At 43.4% G+C, this 21948-nt stretch overlaps 1 protein-coding gene across 1 annotated transcript; it reads left to right on the top strand.

The window, feature by feature from the left end:
• Positions 1-219: 219 nt before the first annotated feature.
• FUCA1 (alpha-L-fucosidase 1) lies at positions 220-21687 on the top strand. Its single transcript, XM_043909226.1, has 8 exons — positions 220-676; positions 7651-7785; positions 9656-9793; positions 13465-13570; positions 17135-17335; positions 18688-18872; positions 20596-20695; positions 20919-21687. Exons 1-8 carry the CDS (start codon positions 276-278, stop codon positions 21057-21059), a joined length of 1407 nt encoding a protein of 468 aa, XP_043765161.1. The 5' UTR covers positions 220-275; the 3' UTR covers positions 21060-21687.
• Positions 21688-21948: the final 261 nt, after the last annotated feature.

Here is a 21948-nt window from a genome sequence, read left to right as displayed (position 1 = left end):
CCCGGCAGTGAATTCTCTTCTGAAGTGTTCAATCAGTGGTCATCTGAGCGCCATCAACGCCTCCCTGCCTCTTTCTCCCTTTGAGCGCCGGAGGGTGGCAGGCACCACCCGCCCACCCGGAGGAAAGACTCCCAGTAGCCAAGCAGCCCGGGTTGCCCCACCCCCTTTTCCCTTCCGAGCCAATCAGGAACTAGGGTGGGCGGGACCGCTTGCCCCGCACCTGCGCGTTAAGAGGCGGGCGACGAGGCACCGAGTCAGCTGTGCGGCATCCCGTGATGAGGTCGCGGGTGGTGGTCGCCGGGCTGTTGCTTCTGCTGCAGCTGGTGCTGGTGCTCGGAGCGGTGTGGCTCCCGCGCTGCACCGACCCTAGGCGCTGCACCGACCCTCCGCGCCGCTACACCCCGGACTGGCCGAGTCTGGACTCCCGGCCGCTGCCGGCCTGGTTCGATGAAGCCAAATTCGGGGTGTTCGTGCACTGGGGCGTGTTCTCGGTGCCCGCCTGGGGCAGCGAGTGGTTCTGGTGGCACTGGCAGGGCGAGAAGCTGCCGCAGTACGAGAGCTTCATGAAAGAGAACTACCCGCCGGATTTCAGCTACGCCGACTTCGGGCCAAGGTTCACGGCGCGCTTCTTCCACCCCGACAGCTGGGCTGACCTCTTCGAGGCCGCCGGGGCCAAGTGAGTGACGCCGCCGCGGGAGCGTGCGGGAAGCCCCTACCCGGGCGAGGGCTGACTCTCGAGCGCCGGGAGTGCCTTAGGCTGGTGGGAATCGAGCGGGGTGGGGGCGGGGAGGAGGCGAGGAGACTTGCCGGATCACACTGGTGTCCCTGTGACCGCAGATGTTGCGGGTACTTTGTTTTGCCTCCCGAAGGATGCAGAATTGTATGTGGCACGCCAGATCTTAAGGCTGAGGATTAGAAGGAAATAAAGGTTTCAGGTTGGTGGTGGACTTGGGAAGACCTGAATATGGGGGATGATTGAGCTAGGTGATACCTAAAGTCAGTCCCCTGCGGGTCAGCAAGACAGTCAAGGTTCCAGGATTTTCAGCCAGAGATCGGGAGTCTGATCCTAGTTCAACTGTGAACTTGAATAAGGGCCTTTTACCTCCCTACGGCCTCCTTCCCTGGCTGTACCCAGGAATTGTGTTCTTCCTTTCAGCTTTAATATGTCCCAGAGGGAAGGAAGTTCTGGTGCCCAGTGTATTTGGGCAACAATACAGACTCTGTGCCATCTGCTCTTCTCAATGCCTTGCACATAGAGAGTGCTCATGAAATTGTTTTGAGAATCGTTGCAGCTTGCATGTGAATGGTTCAGAGAACTGAAAGTGTAGAGCTTTGACGGGGGGAGGCTAGGACTCCCAAGGCTGTTGAAGGCTGGGGCTGGTCCTGAAGGAGTCATCCTTGAAGGCAGGATGTTGCAGGTATTAAGTCAAGGAGTGGTGACCCTCAGCTTCAAGGATGAGCTTGGCGGCTGAGAGAGCAGTGCTTTGGAGGAGATTTAGAATGAAGGCAGGTAGGTTTCCCAGCCTCTGGCTTAGGGCAGTCTTCCACCATTATCTTGTCTCAGACGACCCAGGTTTTAGTTTCTCTTGGACTTTAAGTCCTCATATACTAAAGAGAAATTACAACTGATATTTAGTGTTTGCAATTAAATGCATGGGAATATAAGGCTTGACTAAACCGAGGAGGAGTTCACTGTCTTCCAGAAGCCTTAGAAATCCATAATTTTCAAATGAAGAAGTTAAAATCTGGGAGATATCCTTTGTCCAGGTCAAATGCCCCTACTATGGACAAGATGCTGCTGCTGCTAAGTCACGTCAATCGTGTCCGAGTCGGACAAGATGACCGGCCCAGATAGAGGAAGGGAACTAATGTCCTGGACTCCAAATCCCATGACCCTAAGATGAAGGTTCTTTCCACCACACCAGGGGTCTGTAACCATGACTAGAGGGATTGGTCCTCTGCCTGGTTTTTTGTAAGTTTCTTGAGAAAGATTTTTACATTTTCAAAAACCTGTTTTTAAAAAGAAGAAGAATAAGCCACAGAGAGGACTGTGGTCCCCAGAGCCTGAAATACTGTCTAGCCCTTAAAATCCTGAGGTTCCCACATCAGCCGGGAATTAAATCATCCTTTTGGGCACCAACTGTTTTTCTGCGATAAAAGTAAATGAAATGTTGAGTGATTTGATTGTAATTTCAACACTTGCCTTTTCTCCCCTTTTTCTTTTGGCCTTTTGTCACCTCTGTAAATGAGAGGCAGTTGATACGGGCTTGATAAACACCTTACTTTTCTATCATCTGCTCTTTCAGTAGAGGTTTCTTTCTCCTTTAGGGCAAAGGGTTGGTTTTTGTTTTTTTTTAATGCTTAACATTAATACACAGAAGACCTCCAGAACTGGAGAGCCAGTGTATACATATTTTCCCTTACCTATTCCTTTCCTCTTTCCTTCCTAGTCTCCTTCTTGTCTGGGAACTAAGGACTGTGGCTTCCTCAAATTTGCTTTCATTCCTGGAACAATACCCAAGGGGTGTTGTGACTGATGCAGCTCCCTGGGTATCACTCATACAAGTTCAGTTGACCTTTGAACAACACAGGTTTGAACTTCTTGGGTCCACTTATATGCAATTTTTTTCCTCAAATTTTTTTCTTTGTGTTTGGGCTAGACCACTTCAGTGTCTTTGTTGTTGAACTCTTGGGGTTCTAGGTGGCCAGGGCATTGTCCAATATTAAAAGAACTTTAAAACGCAGTTTCTTACTGGCAAGGTACTTTCTGACTTCAGGGACATAGCACTGATGGAACCAATCCAGAAAAAGGGTTTTCATTGGAAAAATTTTTGGAGATTTGTTATAATTTGAAAAAACTCAGAAATATCAAAAATTAAGAAAAGAGTATGTTACAACTGCGTAAAATATATAGATACTAGTTTATTTTACCATTTGTATGTGTCTGCTCAGCTACTCAGCCGTGTCTGACTCTTTGTGACCCCATGGACTGTAGACCACCAGGCTCTTCTGGCTGTTAGGTCTCCTGAATTGGCAGGTGGGTTCTTTACCACTAGCGCCACCTGGGAAGCCCATATTAAATCATAAATGCATAAAATTAATCGCAGTACATACTGTCATAATTTTGTACCCACCTCCTATTGGTGTCCTGTTGGTGAACTCAACTGTTGTGTCCACTTAATATGCCAAGTGATGCTAATCATTTTCACATGAGCACTTATCCCTCTGGTAAATTGCCTATTGCAGTAAAAAGTCATCTCTCATGTTCTCGAGTATTTTTCATCTTATTTAGTGCAATATCATAAACCTTGAATAACACCTTGACACCCATACAAAGCTCCCCCAGTGATGCCAGAAGTGCTCCCAAGAAGCGGAGAAAATTAACATTACAAGAAAAAGTTGAATTGCTTGATATGTATTGTAGATTGAGGTCTGCAGCTGCGGTTGCCCACTGCCCTTGCAATATAAATGAATCCAGTGTTAAAAAAAATAATAATAATGAAGCTGTCATTGCAACTATGCCATAAGGTGTGAAAAACCTTCCACTTCTTGCAAAATATCTTTTTATCTCATATTGAAAATGCAGCTTTGATGTGGGTGCAGGATTGCTGTAAGAAAGGCATACATAAAGACACTAAAAAGATTCGGAAAAAAGTAAAGTCGTTTCATGACAACTTAAAGCAAAAGGAAGGTGAAGGATCTAAAGCTGGAGAATTTAACGCCAACAAAGGATAGTTTGATAACTTTCTAAAGAGGTTTGGCTTTTTAAAATGTCAAGATAAAAGGAGAAGTAGTTACTACCAACAAGGACATGAGTTCTCAGAGGTCACTGAGAAAATCATTGAGGAGAAAGGATTTCTGCCTATGCAGGTTTTTTTTTTCCCCCTTTTGTTTTTTGGTGGCCCCAGATGGCATGCGAGATCTTAGTTGGCCAACCAGGGGGCAACGTGTGCCCCCTGCATTAGAAGTGCAGAGTCTTAACCACCTTACCACCAGGAAAACCCCTGAACAGGTTTTTAATACAGATTAAAGTGGACCTTCCAATGGGGGAGAAATGCCTCCAAGAACATTTATTAGTAAGGAAGAGAAGTAAGCACCAGAATTTAAGGCAGGAAGGGACTGGCTAACTACTGTTTGATGCAGATGCAATCAGGTTTATGATTAGGACTGTCCTTTTCTATAAACCTACTAATCAATGAGCCTTGAAGGGAAAAGATGACACAAACTGCCAGTCTTTTGGTTGTAAAGCAAGTAGGCCTGGACAACGAAAACCCTTTTTCTGGATTGCTTCCATCAGTGCTTTGTCCCTGAAGTCAGGAAGTACCTTGCCAGTAAGAAACTGCCTTTTAAAGTTCTTTTAATATTGGGCAATGCCCTGGCCACCCAGAACCCCAAGAGTTCAACAGCAAAGACATTGAAGTAGTCTACCCCAAGCACAACATCTCTAATTCAACCTGCAGATCTAGGGGTCATAAGGATCTTTTCTTTTTTTATTAATTGATTGATTTATTTGGTTAAATTGGGTCTTAGTTGTAGCAGATGGACTCTCCAGCTGTGGCATGCGGGCTTTTTTGCTCCAGGGCATGTGGGATCTTAGTTCCCTGACCAGGGATCGAACCTGCGTCCCCCATTACACAGCAGATTCTTAACCACTGGACCACGAGGGAAATCCCCATGGTGGACCTTAAGGATCTTTAAGGCTCATTACACATGGTACTCGATGGGAAGGATTATCAACACAATGGAAGAGAACCCCAATGTAGATAGCATCATGAAAGTCTGGAAGGATTACACCATTGAAGATGCCATTGTTGTTATGGAAAAAGCTATCAAGCCCAAAACAATAAAATTCCTGCCGGAGAAAACTGTGTCCAGATGTTGTGCATGACTTCACAGGATTTACAACAGAGCCAATTAGGACATCATGAAAGAGATGTGGATATGGGGGCGGGGGGAAAGGAGAGGGGAGGTGCAGGGTTTCAAGATATGGGTCTTGGAAACATTCAGGAGCTGGTAGACCTCATACTTGAAATAACATAAGACAGTTTGATGGAGGTCAGTGCTTCTAAACAAGTGCCAGACAATGAGGAAGAAGACAGAGAAGAAGCAGTGCCAGAAAACAGATTGACGTTGGACAGTCTGGCAGAAGGATGCTGATTATTCAAGACAGCTTTTGACTTCTTTTACCACACTGACCCTTCTATGATATGATATGAAACTGAAGCAAACCGTGGAAGGAGGATTGGTATCATATTTGTCATTGGTTTGTCATTATGTTGTGTCCAACTCTTTGCAACACCATGGACTGTAGCCCAGGCTTCTCTCTCGATGGAATTCTCCGGGCAAGAATACTGGAGTGGGTTGCCATTTCCTTCTCCAGGGGATCTTCCCGACCCAGTGATTGAACTTGCATCTCCTGCACTGGCAAGTGAGGTCTAACAGTCAGAAATATATGAGATGTTTCCATAACGTTACCCTGAATGCCCACCTCTCCTGCCTCCCTGGCCACCTCCTCCTCCTTTTCTACCTCTTCCACCCCTGAGACGGCAAGACCAACCCCTCCACTTCCTCAGGGTACTCATCGTGAACACCTTTATGATGATCCACTTCCACTTAATGAACAGTAAATAATCCTTATGCCATGTAGTTAATAAACCTATCTGTTGTGTAAGTGTATAAGTGTCTTCATGAAATCTGAGAACTCAATGGCAAGAACTGTATGAAACATTTTGTGTCATCATCATTGCTGTCACCGCCTAAGTGTTCATCTGTAGATTGTCACATGCAATATTGGCATGGAAGTAAATAGCCAATCCTTACATAAGCAGAAAGTAAGCGATACTTAATATAAAATTAATAATATCTTTCCTTACTTTTTTAAAACTTTGCTTTCAAAGAATTATATTACCATTCGGTATGTACCCCCTTCCAGTCCCCTCTCATAATTAAATAACTATGTATCAGACTGTTAAGGAAATTAAAATGGAGGTAGTCTTGTTCAGCCTTCAGAAGCAAGACACCAGGCTCTGACCGACTTCTAACCTTGCCTGGACCGTATCTGGACTATATACATGCCTGCCTGTAAGCACACCAGTTGTTACCAGGAAGTCAGGCAGCACCTTGGATAAGAGAGTGAGCAGGTCTTGGAATTTCCTGAGCCCCTGGAGGTCTGGAAAATCTTGTGACTCACAAGATAAAACAAACAGCATTGTAAAAGTTAAAGGAAAACCAGAGCTGCGTGCAAACTGATGATGATATCAGTTGTGTCCTGAGATTATAAACAGGAGCCCCCAAATCTGCAATTTGAAGTCTCACAGTGGGGTGGTCTTACTGCCTGGGACCCTTTTCTCGACTGGGACTCCAGATTGCTGTTACTCAGGACTTTCCAGCTCTGTTCAAGTCTGGATATAGGTTGGTGGCCCATTTTGGTGACATGCACACTGTTACTTCTGTAATTTCTGTTTCTTTTCTCTTAACGACTGTATGTTGTAATTAAGTTAAATTATCTATTAAATATTGAAATTGTTTATTGTGTATGTAACCAGCAGTTTCTTTTGTTAACAAATCTTTCAAACCTAAAACAAAATTAAAACTTTCAGCAAAACTCAACCGATGCATGAGACAAGTGCTCAGGGCTGGTGCACTGGGATGACCCAGAGGGATGGGATGGGGAGGGAGGTGGGAGAGGGGTTCAGGATGGGGAACACATGTACACCCATGGCTGATTCATGTCAGTGTATGGCAAAAACCACTACAATATTGTAAACTAATTAGCCTCCAATTAAATAAATAAAAAAAAAAAACTCAACCTATCATCACATTCAAGTGACTTTTAGAAAAATGTAACAATGTTTCCCATCCCATATTTTGAATGAGTATAATACCATATGCCATAAAAATTTTATAATGATTCATTCATTAGTGTATAAGCTAGGCTATCATGAAGCAATCATATTGATTGTACTAGGCTACTATAAAGCAATCGTGTTGCTGTTGCTTCATTATCAATGGATGAATCATTATAACTACAAATAAATATGAATGGCTTTTTCACATTAGCTTTCCAGCTTTGATATTTAGTGTCAGTAATAACTAACGTCTACAGTGTTTTGTATCATGTAAGACAATATTGCTGTAGATACTGACATGTGGTTCATCTTGTAAACAGACAGTGTAAACTTATGGTAATACAGTACATATGCCCTATCTCCAACTAACACAGCATTGTAAAGCAACTGTACTCCAATAAAATAAAAAAAATAAATGCAGTGCAGTACTATAATGTATTTTCTCTTCCTTATGATTTTCTTAAAAACATTTTCTTTTCTCTAGCTTACATCATTGTACAAATACAGCACATTATACATATAAAATACAAAATGGGTGTTAACCGACCATTTATGTTATTGGTAAGCCTTCCAGTCAAGAGTAGGCTATTAGTAGTTTAGGGCGAAGTCAAGAGTTACACATGGATTTTCTTCTGCACAGGGGTCAGCACACCCCTAACCACCATGTTGTTCAAGGGTCAACTGTACATTTCCTGTAGTTGAGTTCCCTCAACCATTTTAAAAAGCCTCAGGCGTGCCAGGTAAGTTGGTGCTGGTGGCCCACTGACCACTTCCTTTGTTCATATGGTTTCACTGTCCACAGGTATGTAGTCCTGACGACAAAGCATCATGAAGGCTACACAAACTGGCCAAGTCCTGTGTCTTGGAACTGGAACTCTAAGGATGTGGGACCCCATCGTGATTTGGTTGGTGAGTTGGGAACAGCCATCCGGAAGAGGTGTGTGTCCACAGACAGTCACTCCATCATCACTTTTGATCTGACCATCCAGTATCCCGTGCCTTCTCTACTCTTCTATGTTTTCTAAGTTTGCATTTAACCAGTACATGGGAGGGCTTCTGGCCCTGCATTGGCAGTGTTTGAACCTTGGCAGTTTTCATGTGACCAAAAGTGACAGCATCAGGGAAGTTCATGGCCCTCTCTGGTTAGGTGAAGGATGCCCAGCATAGACCACAACGCTACACTTGTGCTCTTTACAGGATTCTTTCTGGGAAGCCTTCCAGCCTAGGGCCTTTTCCAGTATGTGGTAGAGGCCAGGGTTGTGTTCATCTCTGTGTCCTCCTTAGCTGTCAACCCAGAGCTTTGTAGGCTTTCATGGAAGGTTTAGATGAGTGGTAGATCAGGAGAGAGCTGAAGACGGCAGTTAAGGCAACAAAAAGGGAGGTAAGGCATCACTCGTGATTCTAGGTAATATTTTCTAATATCTGCCACTTAAGATGTAACTTCCCAAGGTCAAAGAGCTGGGAAGGGGCAGAAGTGGGATTTGAACCCAGGTATTCTGATTTTGGACCCTCTTGTTCTGAGTATATTTGTCTGTAAGGAGGAAAAGTGGTATTTGTGTCATGCCCACTCAGCTCTGTTGTGATTTGGCAAACTTGATGTCCTATTTAAGGGGTAGACCAGCTGACTATTTGAATAGATAAAGTTTGATTAGAATACAGATGTGTTCATTCACTTATGCATTGTCTCTGGCTACTTTCAAGCTCTAATTATGGAGTCGGGGTAGAGATAGCAAGGCCTACAAAGCCTCAAATATTATCTGGTCATTTAAGAAAGCATTTGCTGACTTATGTCACCTGTGAAACATTCCTTTTCCCAATATTGTGCTCTGCTAATAGTCCTGCTCTAAAAGTATGAGACATTGATTAGATTTGGACCCTAAGAGCCTTGACTTTCGGCTTCTCTGTATCTAGGTAGTCCCTGAATCACAGGATGAAATTCTTAACTTCAATTCTTTCTGCTTCATCTATGCCATTGCAAATGTTATCTTTACTTCTTGTATTATAGCATTTCCAAAACACTCACTCTTCTTAATTCACAACAAGTTTTATTATGTATGAAAATAGGTAAATTTAACCATATTTTGTTTGAGGTATATTAAAGACTATTAGTAAATCTTACATGAAACAATAAACCTATATTCATTAATTTCAACTGCACAGAAAATGATACTAATGATTTTTTCTGAGTGATGAGATTTGATTTTGGATATTCTTGATATTTGTCTCTCTTTTCCAGTATCTCTTCAATATGTATTATGAGTAACAGAAAAAAAATGTTAATAGGACTATATGTTATTGAGATAATTGACTTAAAAAAGACAGAAAATGGTTTAAATAGCATTTTGGTGTTAAGATAATTTATGTATAAAAATAATTTGTTATCTGCTAAGTCGCTTCAGTTGTATCCGACTCTTTGTGACCCCATGGACTGTAGCCTGCCAGGTTACTCTGTCCATGGAATTCTCCAGGCAAGAATACTAGAGTGGGTTGCCATGCCCTCCTCCAGGGGATCTTCTGACCCAGGGATAGAACCTGTCTCTCTTGTATCTCCTGCATTGGTAGATGGGTTCTTTACCACCAGCACCACCTGGGAAGCCTAATTTGTTATTTGTATCATCAAAAACAAAGTAAGCCAATCATTTTGCTTAAGTGAATGATGAGATAATTTAAGAAACTGGCTGTGGGTCCTGACCCATGTATGCCCTATGGGTAAATTTCACTGAGATGTAAAAATGCTGGCAACTGATTTTTCTTAAAGGATCTTTTCTTTGCTTAATGACAGTTGCTGTCCTGTTTTTCTGTTTAAGGAACATACGCTATGGACTGTATCATTCACTTTTAGAATGGTTCCATCCTCTCTACCTACGTGATAAGAAAAATGGCTTCAAAACACAGTATTTCGTCCATGCAAAAACAATGCCGGAGCTCTATGACCTTGTTAACAGGTACAAAACTGAAATTGTTTAAGCCTTATGACTTTCATCAGTGGCATCTGAGCTGCTTATACTGTTGAGAGGAAGGGGGTAGGGTGGGATATGAAAAAAACTCTAGAAGACATCAAAGTAATAATGAGTAATCATTGTGTTAAGACAAAGTATGTTTTTCCTTTTTTTGCTTTTCGAAACGTCTGTAGTTTGGTCATGCTGCCTTTCCAAACTGAAACAAAACTGAGGATGGTAGTGAGTCAAAGCCTCAGTTACCTCCTTCTGTACCATTTTCTTTGTCAGGAGCTTGGAGAAGGGCAGCATGGGCTAATGGGCCCCACAGAGGGTTTGGCGTCTGGCAGGTTTGTGTTTGAATCCTGGCCCTCGTTACCCTCGGGCATCTTCTGGGCGGTGCCGTGCGGCTTGTGCTCTGCAAAGGAGTTACACAAGCAGGGCAACAGCACACAGCCCTGACTGCTCCTTTCCCTACTTGGAGCCAGTCCATTGTCCCATGTCCAGTTCTAACTGTCGCTTCCTGACCTGCATACAGGCTTCTCAAGAGGCAGGTCAGGTGGTCTGGTATGCCCCTCTCTTTCAGAATTTTCCACAGTTTTTGGTGATCCATACAGTCAAAGGCTTTGGCATAGTCAATAAAGCAGAAATTGATGTTTTTCTGGAACTCTCTTGCTTTTTCGATGATCCATATGCAGAGTACATCATGAGAAACGCTGGGCTGGAAGAAGCACAAGCTGGAATCAAGATTGCCGGGGGAAATATCAATAATCTCAGATAGGCAGATGACACCACCCTTATGGCAGAAAGTGAAGAAGAACTACAGAGCATGTTGATGAAAGTGAAAGAGGAGAGTGGAAAAAGTTGGCTTAAAGCGCAACATTCAGAAAACTAAGATCATGGCATCTGGTCCCATCACTTCATGGGAAATAGATGGGGAAACAGTGGAAACAGTGTCAGACTTTATTTTTGGGGGCTCCAGAATCACTGCAGATGGTGATTGCAGCCATGAAATTAAAAGATGTTTACTCCTTGGAAGGAAAGTTATGACCAACCTAGATAGTATCTAAAAAAGCAGAGACATTACTTTGCCAACAAAAGTCCATCTAGTCAAGGCTATGGTTTTTCCAGTAGTCATGTATGGATGTGAGAGTTGAACTATGAAGAAAGCTGAGCGCCAAAGAATTGATGCTTTTGAACTATGGTGTTGGAGAAGACTCTTGAGAGTCCCTTGGACTGCAAGGAAATCCAACCAGTTATCCTAAAGGAGATCAGTCCTGGGTGTTCATTGGAAGGACTGATGCTGAAGCTGAAACTTCAATACTTTGGCCACCTCATGCGAAGAGTTGACTCACTGGAAAAGACCCTGATGCTAGGAGGGATTGGGGGCAGGAGGAGAAGGGGACAACAGAGGATGAGATGGCTGGATGGCATCACTGACTCGATGGACGTGAGTTTGAGTAAACTCCGGGAGTTGGTGATGGACAGGGAGGCCTGGTGTGCTGCGATTCATGGGGTCACAAAGAGTCGGACATGACTGAGCGACTGAACTGAACTGAACTGAACTGATGCAGCTTGTGAAAAAGCTGGCTTAAAACTCAACATTCACAAAACTAAGGTAATGGTCCCGTCACTTCATGGCATATAGATGGGGAAATAAAGGGAAACAGTGACAGACTTGATTTTCTTGGGGCTCCAAAATCACTGCGGGTGGTGACTGCAGCCATGGAATTAAAAGACATTTGCTCCTTGGAAGAAAAATTATGACACTTAGACAGCATATTAAAAAGCCGAGATATTACTTTGCCAACAAAAGTCCATCTAGTCAAAGCTATGGTTTTTCTAGTGGTCACATAGAGATGTGAGTTGGACCATAAAAAAGACTGAGCGGCGAAGAATTGATGCCTTCGAATTGTGGTGCTAGAGAAGACTCTTGAGAGTCCTTTGGACAGCAGGGAGATCCAACCAGTTCATCCTAAAAGAAATCAGTCCTGAATATTCATTGGAAGGACTGATGCTGAAGCTCCAATACTTTGGCCACCTGCTGCAAAGATTGGACTCATTGGAAGACCCTGATGCTGGGAAAGATTGAGGGCAAGAGGAGAAGGGGACAACAGAGGATGAGATGGTTGGATGGCATCACCAGCTCAATAGACATAAGTTTGAGCAAATTCCAGGAGACAGAGAGGACAGGGAAGCCTGGCATACTGCAGTCCATGGAGTCGTAAAGAGTCAGACATGACTTTGCCCCTGAACAACAACAATGACCACAAGAGCAGTGTGGCTTGTGGGATCTTAGTTCCTTGACCAGGGATCGGGGAATCAAACCCAGGCCTTCAGGAGTGAGAGCGCAGAGTCCTAACCACTGGGCCGCCAAGGAATTCCTTTACAAGCCTTAAACAGGTTACTCGTCTGAGCCTCAGATTCTCAGTCGGTAAAGTGATAATAATGCCTTCTATGTAGGGCTCAGCATAATATATGAAAAGTTTCTATCACTATGCCTGGTAGAGAATAATAGTGGCTTTATTGTCATTAATTATCCTTAAAATGATGACTTTCACTTTGGGGTTTGTCACTAGTCTTCATCACGTTTTATTCTGCATTTGCCATTCTTGCTCCTGGGGACCCTTAGGAGGATGGTGGACTTTAAAGATAAAGAGGCAGCCGTCTGTGCTTGGACGCTCACTGCAGACCAAAAGAGGACAAAACTCCTTGCATCCAGATGACTGCTGTAAGGAAACAGTACAGTTGTGAGAAACCAACCAGCACAAGCTTCAAGTCAGAAATCCAGTTCTTTTTTTCTCACTGACTGTATAACCTCGAACAAACTATTTAATCTTTCTATGGCTCAGTTTCTTTACCTGTTTATACACCACAGGGTGTTGTGAGAATGAATAAGGTTAATGAGTTAAAAGTGCCTAGTATAATCTTTCGTACACAGTAAAACACACACCATCTGTGTTTCTCTCTCCTCTTAGGCAGCCTTTTTCCTGGACTCAACCTGCTGACCTAAGTGTTTACAGAGTACAGGGCACGATTAGCTAACAGGCAGATTTACCTATGGGTTCCAGCTCCTATTACTTACCAGCTTTGCACCTAAAACAAAGTTACTGAGCATTACATTCTTGCTTTCTTAAGTGGGACTAATACTGCTTACCTTAGAGGTATAAATACACTCAGTCATAGGGCTCAGAGTAGTAATATGTGAAAGATGCAACTGTGGCTTAAGTGAACTCAATAGATTTTTTAAGATCAAAGCTCTGGGTAGTTGTGCCCAAAAATGCATTTGACAGAACAGTTCAAGATCTTAACACATCTTAAAAGCAGAAACAGTAATCCTATAGTTCTGGAGCACTACCCTTTTCATTGGAATTAGTTTCTGGAAGGAAATCAAATTGTATACACTCTGATTACAGCTCTACTTTTTAATTTAAGACATTGAAAAAAAAGATTGGGAAAAAATATGCCAAAATGCTGTGTATTTAACTGTGATTGTGTTAGTTCAGGGGGGTGTGTATGTGGTCATTTTCATCTCTCTAGTTTTCCATTTTCTTTGCACCATAGTACTTTGAAAATAGGAGGAAATTAATTTTTAAATATGTGTGGCAAAGATAGATCTGTCAGACTTGACTGGGACTGGATTCAACTGATAAACTTTGTTGTAATTGTGTGTCTCTCAGGTATAAACCTGACTTGATTTGGTCTGATGGAGAGTGGGAATGTCCTGATACTTACTGGAACTCTACAGATTTTCTTGCTTGGCTCTACAATGATAGCCCAGTTAAGGTATGTGATTAACAGACCTCTCTTATTTATCTGTTACGATAAAACACAATGTGAGGAGCCAAGATCTGGAGTAATAACCGTAATGACAACAGTGACAATAATAAATACTAATCTCAGGACTTCCCTGGGGATCCAGTGTTTAAGACTGCCTTCACCTTCCAATGCAAGGGGTCCAGGTTTGATCCCTGGTCGAAGAGCTAAGATCCCATGTGTCTTGAGGCTAAAAAACCAAAACATAAAACCAGAAACAATATTGTAACAAATTCAATAAAGACTTTAAGTGTAAGTAAATAAATAAATAGCAATATTGATATGGGTGTGGTAGGGACAAGGGATCTTAATGGATGTTAAAGGTTTCTCCTTTAATTCTTTTCTTTGCCCCTTCCTTTTTCTTTCTTTAAGCTGTTTTCCTTTAAGCTTTCTTTTTCTCCTTTAATTCTTAATTTTTACAAGATAGTTTTCAAGCTTCTCAAATTTAAGTAGTAGGATAGAAATAGTATAAAGAAGCCCCAGACCACCATAGAGAAAATAAACTATTAAGCAAACAGACATTGTAAATAAGAAAACCACCCAAAAAAGTAATATACAAAACTTGTTAAATGATAGGAATAAAATGTGAATATCTATGACCTCAGCTACTCTATGTTGATTGTGTAGTTTAACACGTATAGGGAAATTTCTTTTCCCTGAGATCCAAATTCTAAGGAATTTGGAAGGAAACTTCACCTACCTTGTCCTCTCTGTCATAACCAACCTATTGCACTGTACAATAGCTGCCCGTTTAAAAAGTTCACATTTCAAGACATAAAGTAGCAGAAGTCTTAATCTTCACTGTAGAAAATTTGAAAAATTTTACAGATTCTAGCTTTGTTGTGAATTTTAAAGAAAAACCTAAGACCAGTTTGAACTGAGCTATCTGGGTAGGTTCATAAACCTCTTAGGATGTCACTGGCTAAATATTATTAAATTCAGAAAAGGGGAAGAAAGATCCTATGCGACAAATGGAAGCAAATTCAGATTGGTTTTTTGGAACTTTCAGGCTGCGTGGGGACCTCTAGTGGTGAGATCTGGTGGTTCTTCCCCAGTGGTCCCCGGGTTGGGGTGGCTTAGATGTGGCTCCTCGGGTGGGACACCGCAGACCCTGTTCTGCCCACTCTTGTTCTGAGTGCTTTCTCACGCGTTAGGAAAGAGGGTTGTCATATACTCATGTTAGGAAATGACTTTTAGGAGAAGTAGACCCTGCTCCTTACCCCTCTGCTGTCTGTAATTCCCACTCCTGACCTCTCTGCAGGTTTTCTTGGGAGGTCACACCTTCCCCACCACCCTATCTAAAATTGCAGCATGCCCCCACCGCGCTATGTGTCTTTCCTTGCCTTATCTTTCTCTTAACCACTTACCTGGCCCAACATATTTCAGATACCATTTACCTCTTTACTATGTCTCCCTCACTGAAGCATCACCTTTGTGAGGGCAAGAATTTGGGTCTGTTCACGCCTACATCCCCAACTCCAGGAACAGTCCTTGGCCCAGTTAGACACAGAGTGAGTACTGGTGGAATGTAAACTAAATCTGGCTCCTGGCAATTTATATTCTTCCCTGGAAGAAGCAAGAAACACTCCTGAACTGGTGTTTAGGTGAATTCCTTGACGCTGATGTGAGGTCACATCATAACTGTCCATGTATATGTCTCAGCCAGTCGCTGCTGGATCTCTGAGGGCAAGAACTTGCCGGGAGCCGTTATGGGAGGTCCCGCCCGTGACGAGGTCATGAAGAGAATACCGGGCAGGCAAGGCCATCCATGATGAGGTCACGAGGGAAAAACCTGACAGGCAAGGCCGTCTAGGACAAGGGACCCTCCAGGTTGGCCTCGGCCTCTACCCCACCCTGGATCCTCCCCCCTCTTTCTGCTGCTGTTCTTATTTGCCCTGCTGCAGATTCTTGTGTTGCCTGCTGAGAGCTCTCCTGCTCCTCTTTCACTGAATAAAGACCAACTTAAAACCCTAATTAATAAATGTCCTGGATGCTGGTACCCTATGAAGGGGCCAGGGATGAAGGAAATGCTTCAATTCAAACCCTTTTGCTGGCATTCTGGCTTGTTTGATAAATGTGTGCTCTCATTGCAAAAAATGCTCTTGATTGTTCTAAACATCCTAAGCACAGTACGCTAACAAAAGAAACTATTAAGCATAGGCCCCTTCGCGGGGTGAGAAAAGCTCCACAAATATTATAGCCACAAATGTGCCTAATAGAAAATAGTTTAGATAGAGATTAGCTGGCGACTTCTTGCAGGTAGTTAACTTTTAGACTAAGAACCTGTTTTGTGCCATATCTGCTGTTTTCTGCAGTCCTTCGCATTTCTGTTCTGTAAAAATGTAATCCTATCTAGTTCCCATAGAGATGACGCTTATTAGAAAGAAAATAGATTAATTATAAGAAAAACAGAGTCGGCTACTGAAGTTGCTTAAGTCACACCAGGTGCAAGCCATAAAATGTTAGCAGGCCTGAAGGCCAAATGATAAGAAAGACTCTTGTGAACGAAAGTATGTGGGTGACATCCTGTTTCTGTTGAAGGTCAAGTTGCTGTAATGTTTTGAGATGACCTGTGTGTAAGCAACATGCACTTCCCCCAAAAAGATGTTGTTAAGGGTATAAAGGGGCCATGCAAAAATAAACTCCAGACTCAGCCCCGAGCTTTGTCTCACTGTCTCTCATTCGCCGACGCCGTTCATCCTGAGGGTTCCCCTGGATCCTGCTGGGGCTGGACCCTGGCAAGAGCTGTGACTTATTTACTCTGGATACCCCAGTATGAGCCTCATAGTAGTATTAAATGTTGACATTAAGTGATTTCATGTAAAGATTTCTCGAAGTTCAGCAAAACCTTGAGAGAAGGAAAAGAATGTTTGATTACTGACTTCGCCTTACTTAGGTAAAGAAAGTCAGGGTTATATAGTGAAAAGCATCCTGGGCTGGGTTCAAAAACCAGATTCATAGTCTCAGCTTTCAGAAACTCTGCCTGGGAATGTGATCTCGGGCAGATCTCCTCTGCATTTCTCTTCTGTTAGAATCAGTGGTTTACTAGATAATCTAAACAGGCCCTTCCAGTTCTGACATTACATATTGCTAGACCGGGGTTAACTGCAAATAACATTTGGAGTTGGATATTTCTTTGTTGTGAAGGGACAGTTTTCTGTGTTGTAAGATGTTTACAATTTTTTTTTTAATTTCCCACACCATGCGACCATGCGGGATCTTGGTTCCCAGACCAGGGATCAAACCCCTACCCCCTGGCAGTGGAAGTAGGGATTCTTAACCACCGGACGGCCAGGGGATTCCCTTGTAACGTGTTTAGAAGAATCCTTGGTCTCCGCCCACTAGGAAGCAGTAGCCCCACCCCGAGTTGTGACCACCAAAAAAAGTCTCTAGATTTCGCCCTTTAAGTCTCCCCCAGTTGAGAACCACTGTGCTCAACTGAGTCTGCTCCTTGCTTCCAAACAGGTACCTAATTTATCAAACTGAGTTAGATGGTTTTACCCCCGATGACCTCAGTACTCCTTTCTCCTTTAGGATGAGGTCGTAGTAAATGACCGATGGGGTCAGAACTGCTCTTGTCACCATGGAGGATACTACAATTGTAAAGATAAATTCCAGCCAGAGACCTTGCCAGATCACAAGTGGGAGATGTGCACCTCCATAGACCAGCGGTCCTGGGGCTACCGTCGCGACATGGAGATGGCTGACATTGCAAGCGAATCCACAATCATTTCGGTAAGAGGTGGTTATTTGTTAACTGCAGTCCTAGTCTGCCTTCTGACTAAGAGTGGTGGAAGCACTCCGGATAGACATGTGGGCCGTGGGAACCCGTTCGGGTTATTGAACATACTCATAACACTTGTCCTAAGGAGACAGGTCTAATTACAGAAGAGTTCTGTACAGAGGTGTTCTCCCCAGGATTATTTTCAGATTGACGTTGCTGCTGCTGCTGCTAAATCACTTCAGTCGTGTCCAACCCCATAGACAGCAGCCCACCAGGCTCCCCCGTCCCTGGGATTCTCCAGGCAAGAACACTGGAGTGGGTTGCCATTTCCTTCTCCAGTGCATGAAAGTGAAGTCGCTCAGTCGTGTCTGACTCTTAGCGACCCCATAGACTGCAACCCACCATGCTCCTCCGTCCATGGAATTTTCCAGGCAAGAGTACTGGAGTGGGGTGCCATTGCCTTCTCCGTCAGATTGATGTTGGGCTGTTTCAATTCCTGGCGACCATAAAGGAATAATTCAGTAGATTTGGGACATAATATGGATTAATGCTTACAGGGTTGATGAAAAGACAAGTTATGTAGTATCACAACAATATAGAATTAACTGCACAAGAAAAAGGCCAGAAGGAAACATCAAAAGTTAATGGTGTGGTGTCTTTGGGGTACTCTAAAAAAACCTCTTTTTTAAAATTTTCTGTATGTAGCCTTAATTTTTCTGGACTTCCTTGAACTGCTACTGCATGGGGTCACAGTAAACACACACAAACACACACATGCATCCCACCCCAGAAATCTTAAAGACTATATCTCTTTACAGCATGTTTTCCTGAAGGGGCAACATACACATTTATATAGCCCAGGGTATCCTGAAATTCAACAGATCTCTTCCACACCTCCCCGCCCGCCCACCTCCCCACCCCGAGTTTTCATAGCACCTGCTCTAAACCTCTCATCTCTAATCTCTGTATTCTCTCTGGCTGGCTCCACAGAATCCTTTCAAGGCCAAGTGCTTTGTTTTCAGCTCCCTGGCTGACACTCTGGGCTTCTGATATCTGATACACTTCCCTCTGCATATGGCACCATGGCAGGTGCCAGCTCATGGGTAAGAGCCCATGATCACTCCCTGGAATTCGAGTTAATATATCTCTCAACCTTGTAGCAGAATTTTTCAATTTTCTCATGTAAGCCTATCCTGCTATGAAAATGACAAAAATATACTGTCTTTTCCAAAAGATAGAGGATATTCACAAAACACAGGGAAACCAGCCTGGATTCTTCTTCTTCCCTTCATCTGTGTGTTTTAAGCATTCAGCCAGGCTTGGCATTCAGAGCTGGGATTTCCTTGTTTTCTGCTCCCACCAGGAGCTAGTTCAGACAGTAAGTTTGGGAGGCAACTATCTTCTCAACGTCGGACCAACCAAAGATGGACTGATTGTTCCCATCTTCCAAGAAAGGCTACTTGCTGTTGGGAAGTGGCTGAGCATCAATGGAGAGGCTATCTATGCCTCCAAACCATGGAGAGTACAATCTGAGAAGAACTCTGTGTGGTGAGTCTAGTCTGTTACAGGTAGGAACGGGGGTGGCCCATCCTGAGCTGGCAACCCCTTGGGTCCACAGTGGTACAAGCCAGGCTTGGGGCTCATCTGGAGGAAACACAAAAGCTGTTCTGTGATATTATATGTGTGCCCAGGTTTATGTTTTAGGCCCCAGGGTATCTTTGACTAGTGAGGGAGGTGGTAGGTTTGGTGAAGAAAGAAAGAGCTACAAAAGTCAATTTGCTCAACTCCTAAAAACAGTCATAGCTAATATTTGAACAGCACCCATATGTGCTGGACTCCATCCTAAATTCTTTCCCCTCATTTAGTTCCCTCAACAATCTCACTGAGTGGATAATGTCACCATCCCCAGGTTACAAGGAGAAAGCAGGTTCAGGGCAGTAATCATTGGCCCAGAATTACGAAGCTACTAAGTGAAGAAGGCATGATTCATATTTGGTATTGTGGATCTAGTTATTTGATCTCAGGCTTCAGTTTGTTTGTTTTTTTCAACTGCAAAATGGGGTGATGATACCTAACTTCCTAGAGTGTTAGGATTAAATAAGCTAACATATGTAAAGTACCCAGCAGAGTGCCAGGTACATACTAACTGCTCAATGAAAGACCTCTGCAAATGTTATAACACAGAGCTGGGGGCTTTGCATCAGGAGAAACACGTTCATGGTTCTGTTTTGGATGAGTTTCTATTTAGTGGTTTTTTTCACCCTCTTCTATAGGCATGGGCTTCCATGGTGGCTCAGATGGTGAAGAATCTGCCCACATTGAGGGAGACCCAGGTTCAATCCTTGGGTTGGGAAGATCCCCAGGAGAAGAGAATGGCTACCTACTCAAGTATTCTTGCCTGAAGAATTCTGTAGACAGAGAAGCCTGGCTGGCTACAGTCCATGGGGTCGCAGAGTCGGACATGACTGAGCAACTAAACACAGCATGCACAGTTAAGCTCTGTGGGAATAATGCAGCCCTGGAAGACTCTTTCTGGGTGGTATCTTCCCTTTCCTCTCTGTATGGGGTTCTAAGTTTTCTTAAAACATTTTTTTAACTCATACTAGTGACCCATACTGAAGCCATCTTCCTCATTATTCATCTTTCTTCAATTTTAAATCCATATGAAAACATCTGAGGGTATAACAAGGACAAGATGTGCAATGAAGACAAATTTGAATTCCTTTCTAAAATTTAAAATTTTTGGTCATCCCACGTGGTTTTGGGGATCTTTAGGAATCAAACCAAGGCCGACGGCAGTGAAAGCGTCTATTTCTATCCACTGGGCCACCAGGGAAATTCCCAAGACAAATCTGTTGTGCTGAGATTTCACCATGCTTAAAGAAAGTGAAAGTGGGGAAAAGAAAGAAAGTGAAAGTGTTAGTCACTCATCGTGTCCAGCTCTTTGCGACCCCATGGACTGTAGCCCACCAAGCTCCTCTGTCCATGGGATTCTCCAGACAAGAATACTATAGTGGGTTGCCATGCTCTCCTCCAAGGGCTCTTCCCAACCTAGGGATCGAACCCAGGTCTCCTGCATTGCAGGCAGATTCTTTACTGTCTCAGTGACAGGGAAGCCCAAACCCTAACTGGTTTCGAGTTATTTGCTTGCCAGCAGCAATGACAGACTGAAGGGCTTGAAATTGGCAGATAATTGCAAGGGGAGTATATAAGGTCATGTGGCAGGATAATAAGCTAGGTATCTTTGACAATGATGTTTCTTTTTTCCCAGGTATACCTCTAAAGGATTAGCTGTTTATGCCATTTTACTGCACTGGCCAGAAGATGGAATCTTAAGCCTTATATCCCCCATAACTACTTCAACCACAGAGGTAAAGAGCCTCCATCAGTCCTGTCGGAGATGTAGCTCTTTGTAAAGGAATTGGCGGGCCTTCTCTAAACCTTCCTTCCTCCCCATGTTTCTCCTGTTTTCATTTCCCTTCTGGGCTGTCTTCCCCACCCTGGCCCAGGATAGTTGTTTGCCACCATATTCAGGCCATATTCTGTGCTCATCAATGCATTCGTGTTTTTCCCATTCCCTTTTGCTTTCTGCAGGTAACGATGCTGGGAATCCAAAATGATCTGAAGTGGTCCCCAAATCCAGGTAAAGGTCTCCTCGTGTTCCTGCCCCAGTTACCACCCTCTGCTCTTCCAACTGAGTTTGCTTGGACCATAAAGCTGACAGGAGTGAAGTGATCATTGGAGTTCAAGAAGAAAGGGACACCGCCTGCACTTTGATTTTCCTCTTATATTGCCATCATTATAATAAATGACTCTTCTCTACTCAGACATCTCTTTTCCAACACATTTTAATAAATGGAATGGATTACATTACACTGATGTCTCACAGGATCTATGATCTGAGATCCAGTGCTAGCATCTCTCTCTCTGATCAATAGAAGAGACTGAACAGTTAAGCTCATCCATTCCTAACACTGGGAATTATCTGCAATGGAAACTTCCCTCCATCTTCTGTTTCATAACCTGATTGCTTATTCAAATGACTTCAAGAATAAGCCAAGTCATCCCATTGCCTATGGGAGGTGCTGAAAAGGATTTGGCAGACTCCACTATACGCTATTTATTTAGCATCAGCTGTCACCAGCTACTCCCATCTGCCCCCAAGAGCAGGAGAGCCTCGAGGGGAAGGAAAATGCTTCCAAGGCTGCTAATAGTCAGCTTTTTAGAAGTTTCCAAAGCAAACTAAGAGCTCTGACATTCAGTCTGTTTACAGGGATTCTATGAAGAAAATGAATGTGATTCTGCCTTGATTTAATACAGTCAAATAAATAAATTTGTATGTCAAATCATTTTCTACTAAAAAGCATGTTGTAGCTTTCTTCTTCCAGTTTCTATATGGACTGCTTATAGCCTTATGTTTCTGTTTAAAAAGAAAAAAGAAAAGTAGAAGGGGTGGTAACTGCCAAGTCTCCTTAATGCAGAGCAAAGAAAGTCATCCCTTTGGTTCTTCTGTTCCTCACTTCTAGTCCCATTCTTTTGAGTTGACCAGGTGGCATCAGTGGTAAAGAACCCACCTGCCAATGCAGGAGACGTAAGAGACGCAGGTGTGACCCCTGGGTTGGGA

This window comes from Cervus elaphus, chromosome 8 (genome assembly GCF_910594005.1).
Source record: "Cervus elaphus chromosome 8, mCerEla1.1, whole genome shotgun sequence".
Taxonomy (NCBI): Eukaryota; Metazoa; Chordata; class Mammalia; order Artiodactyla; family Cervidae; genus Cervus; species Cervus elaphus.
This window is presented reverse-complemented; position numbering and strand designations above follow the sequence as displayed.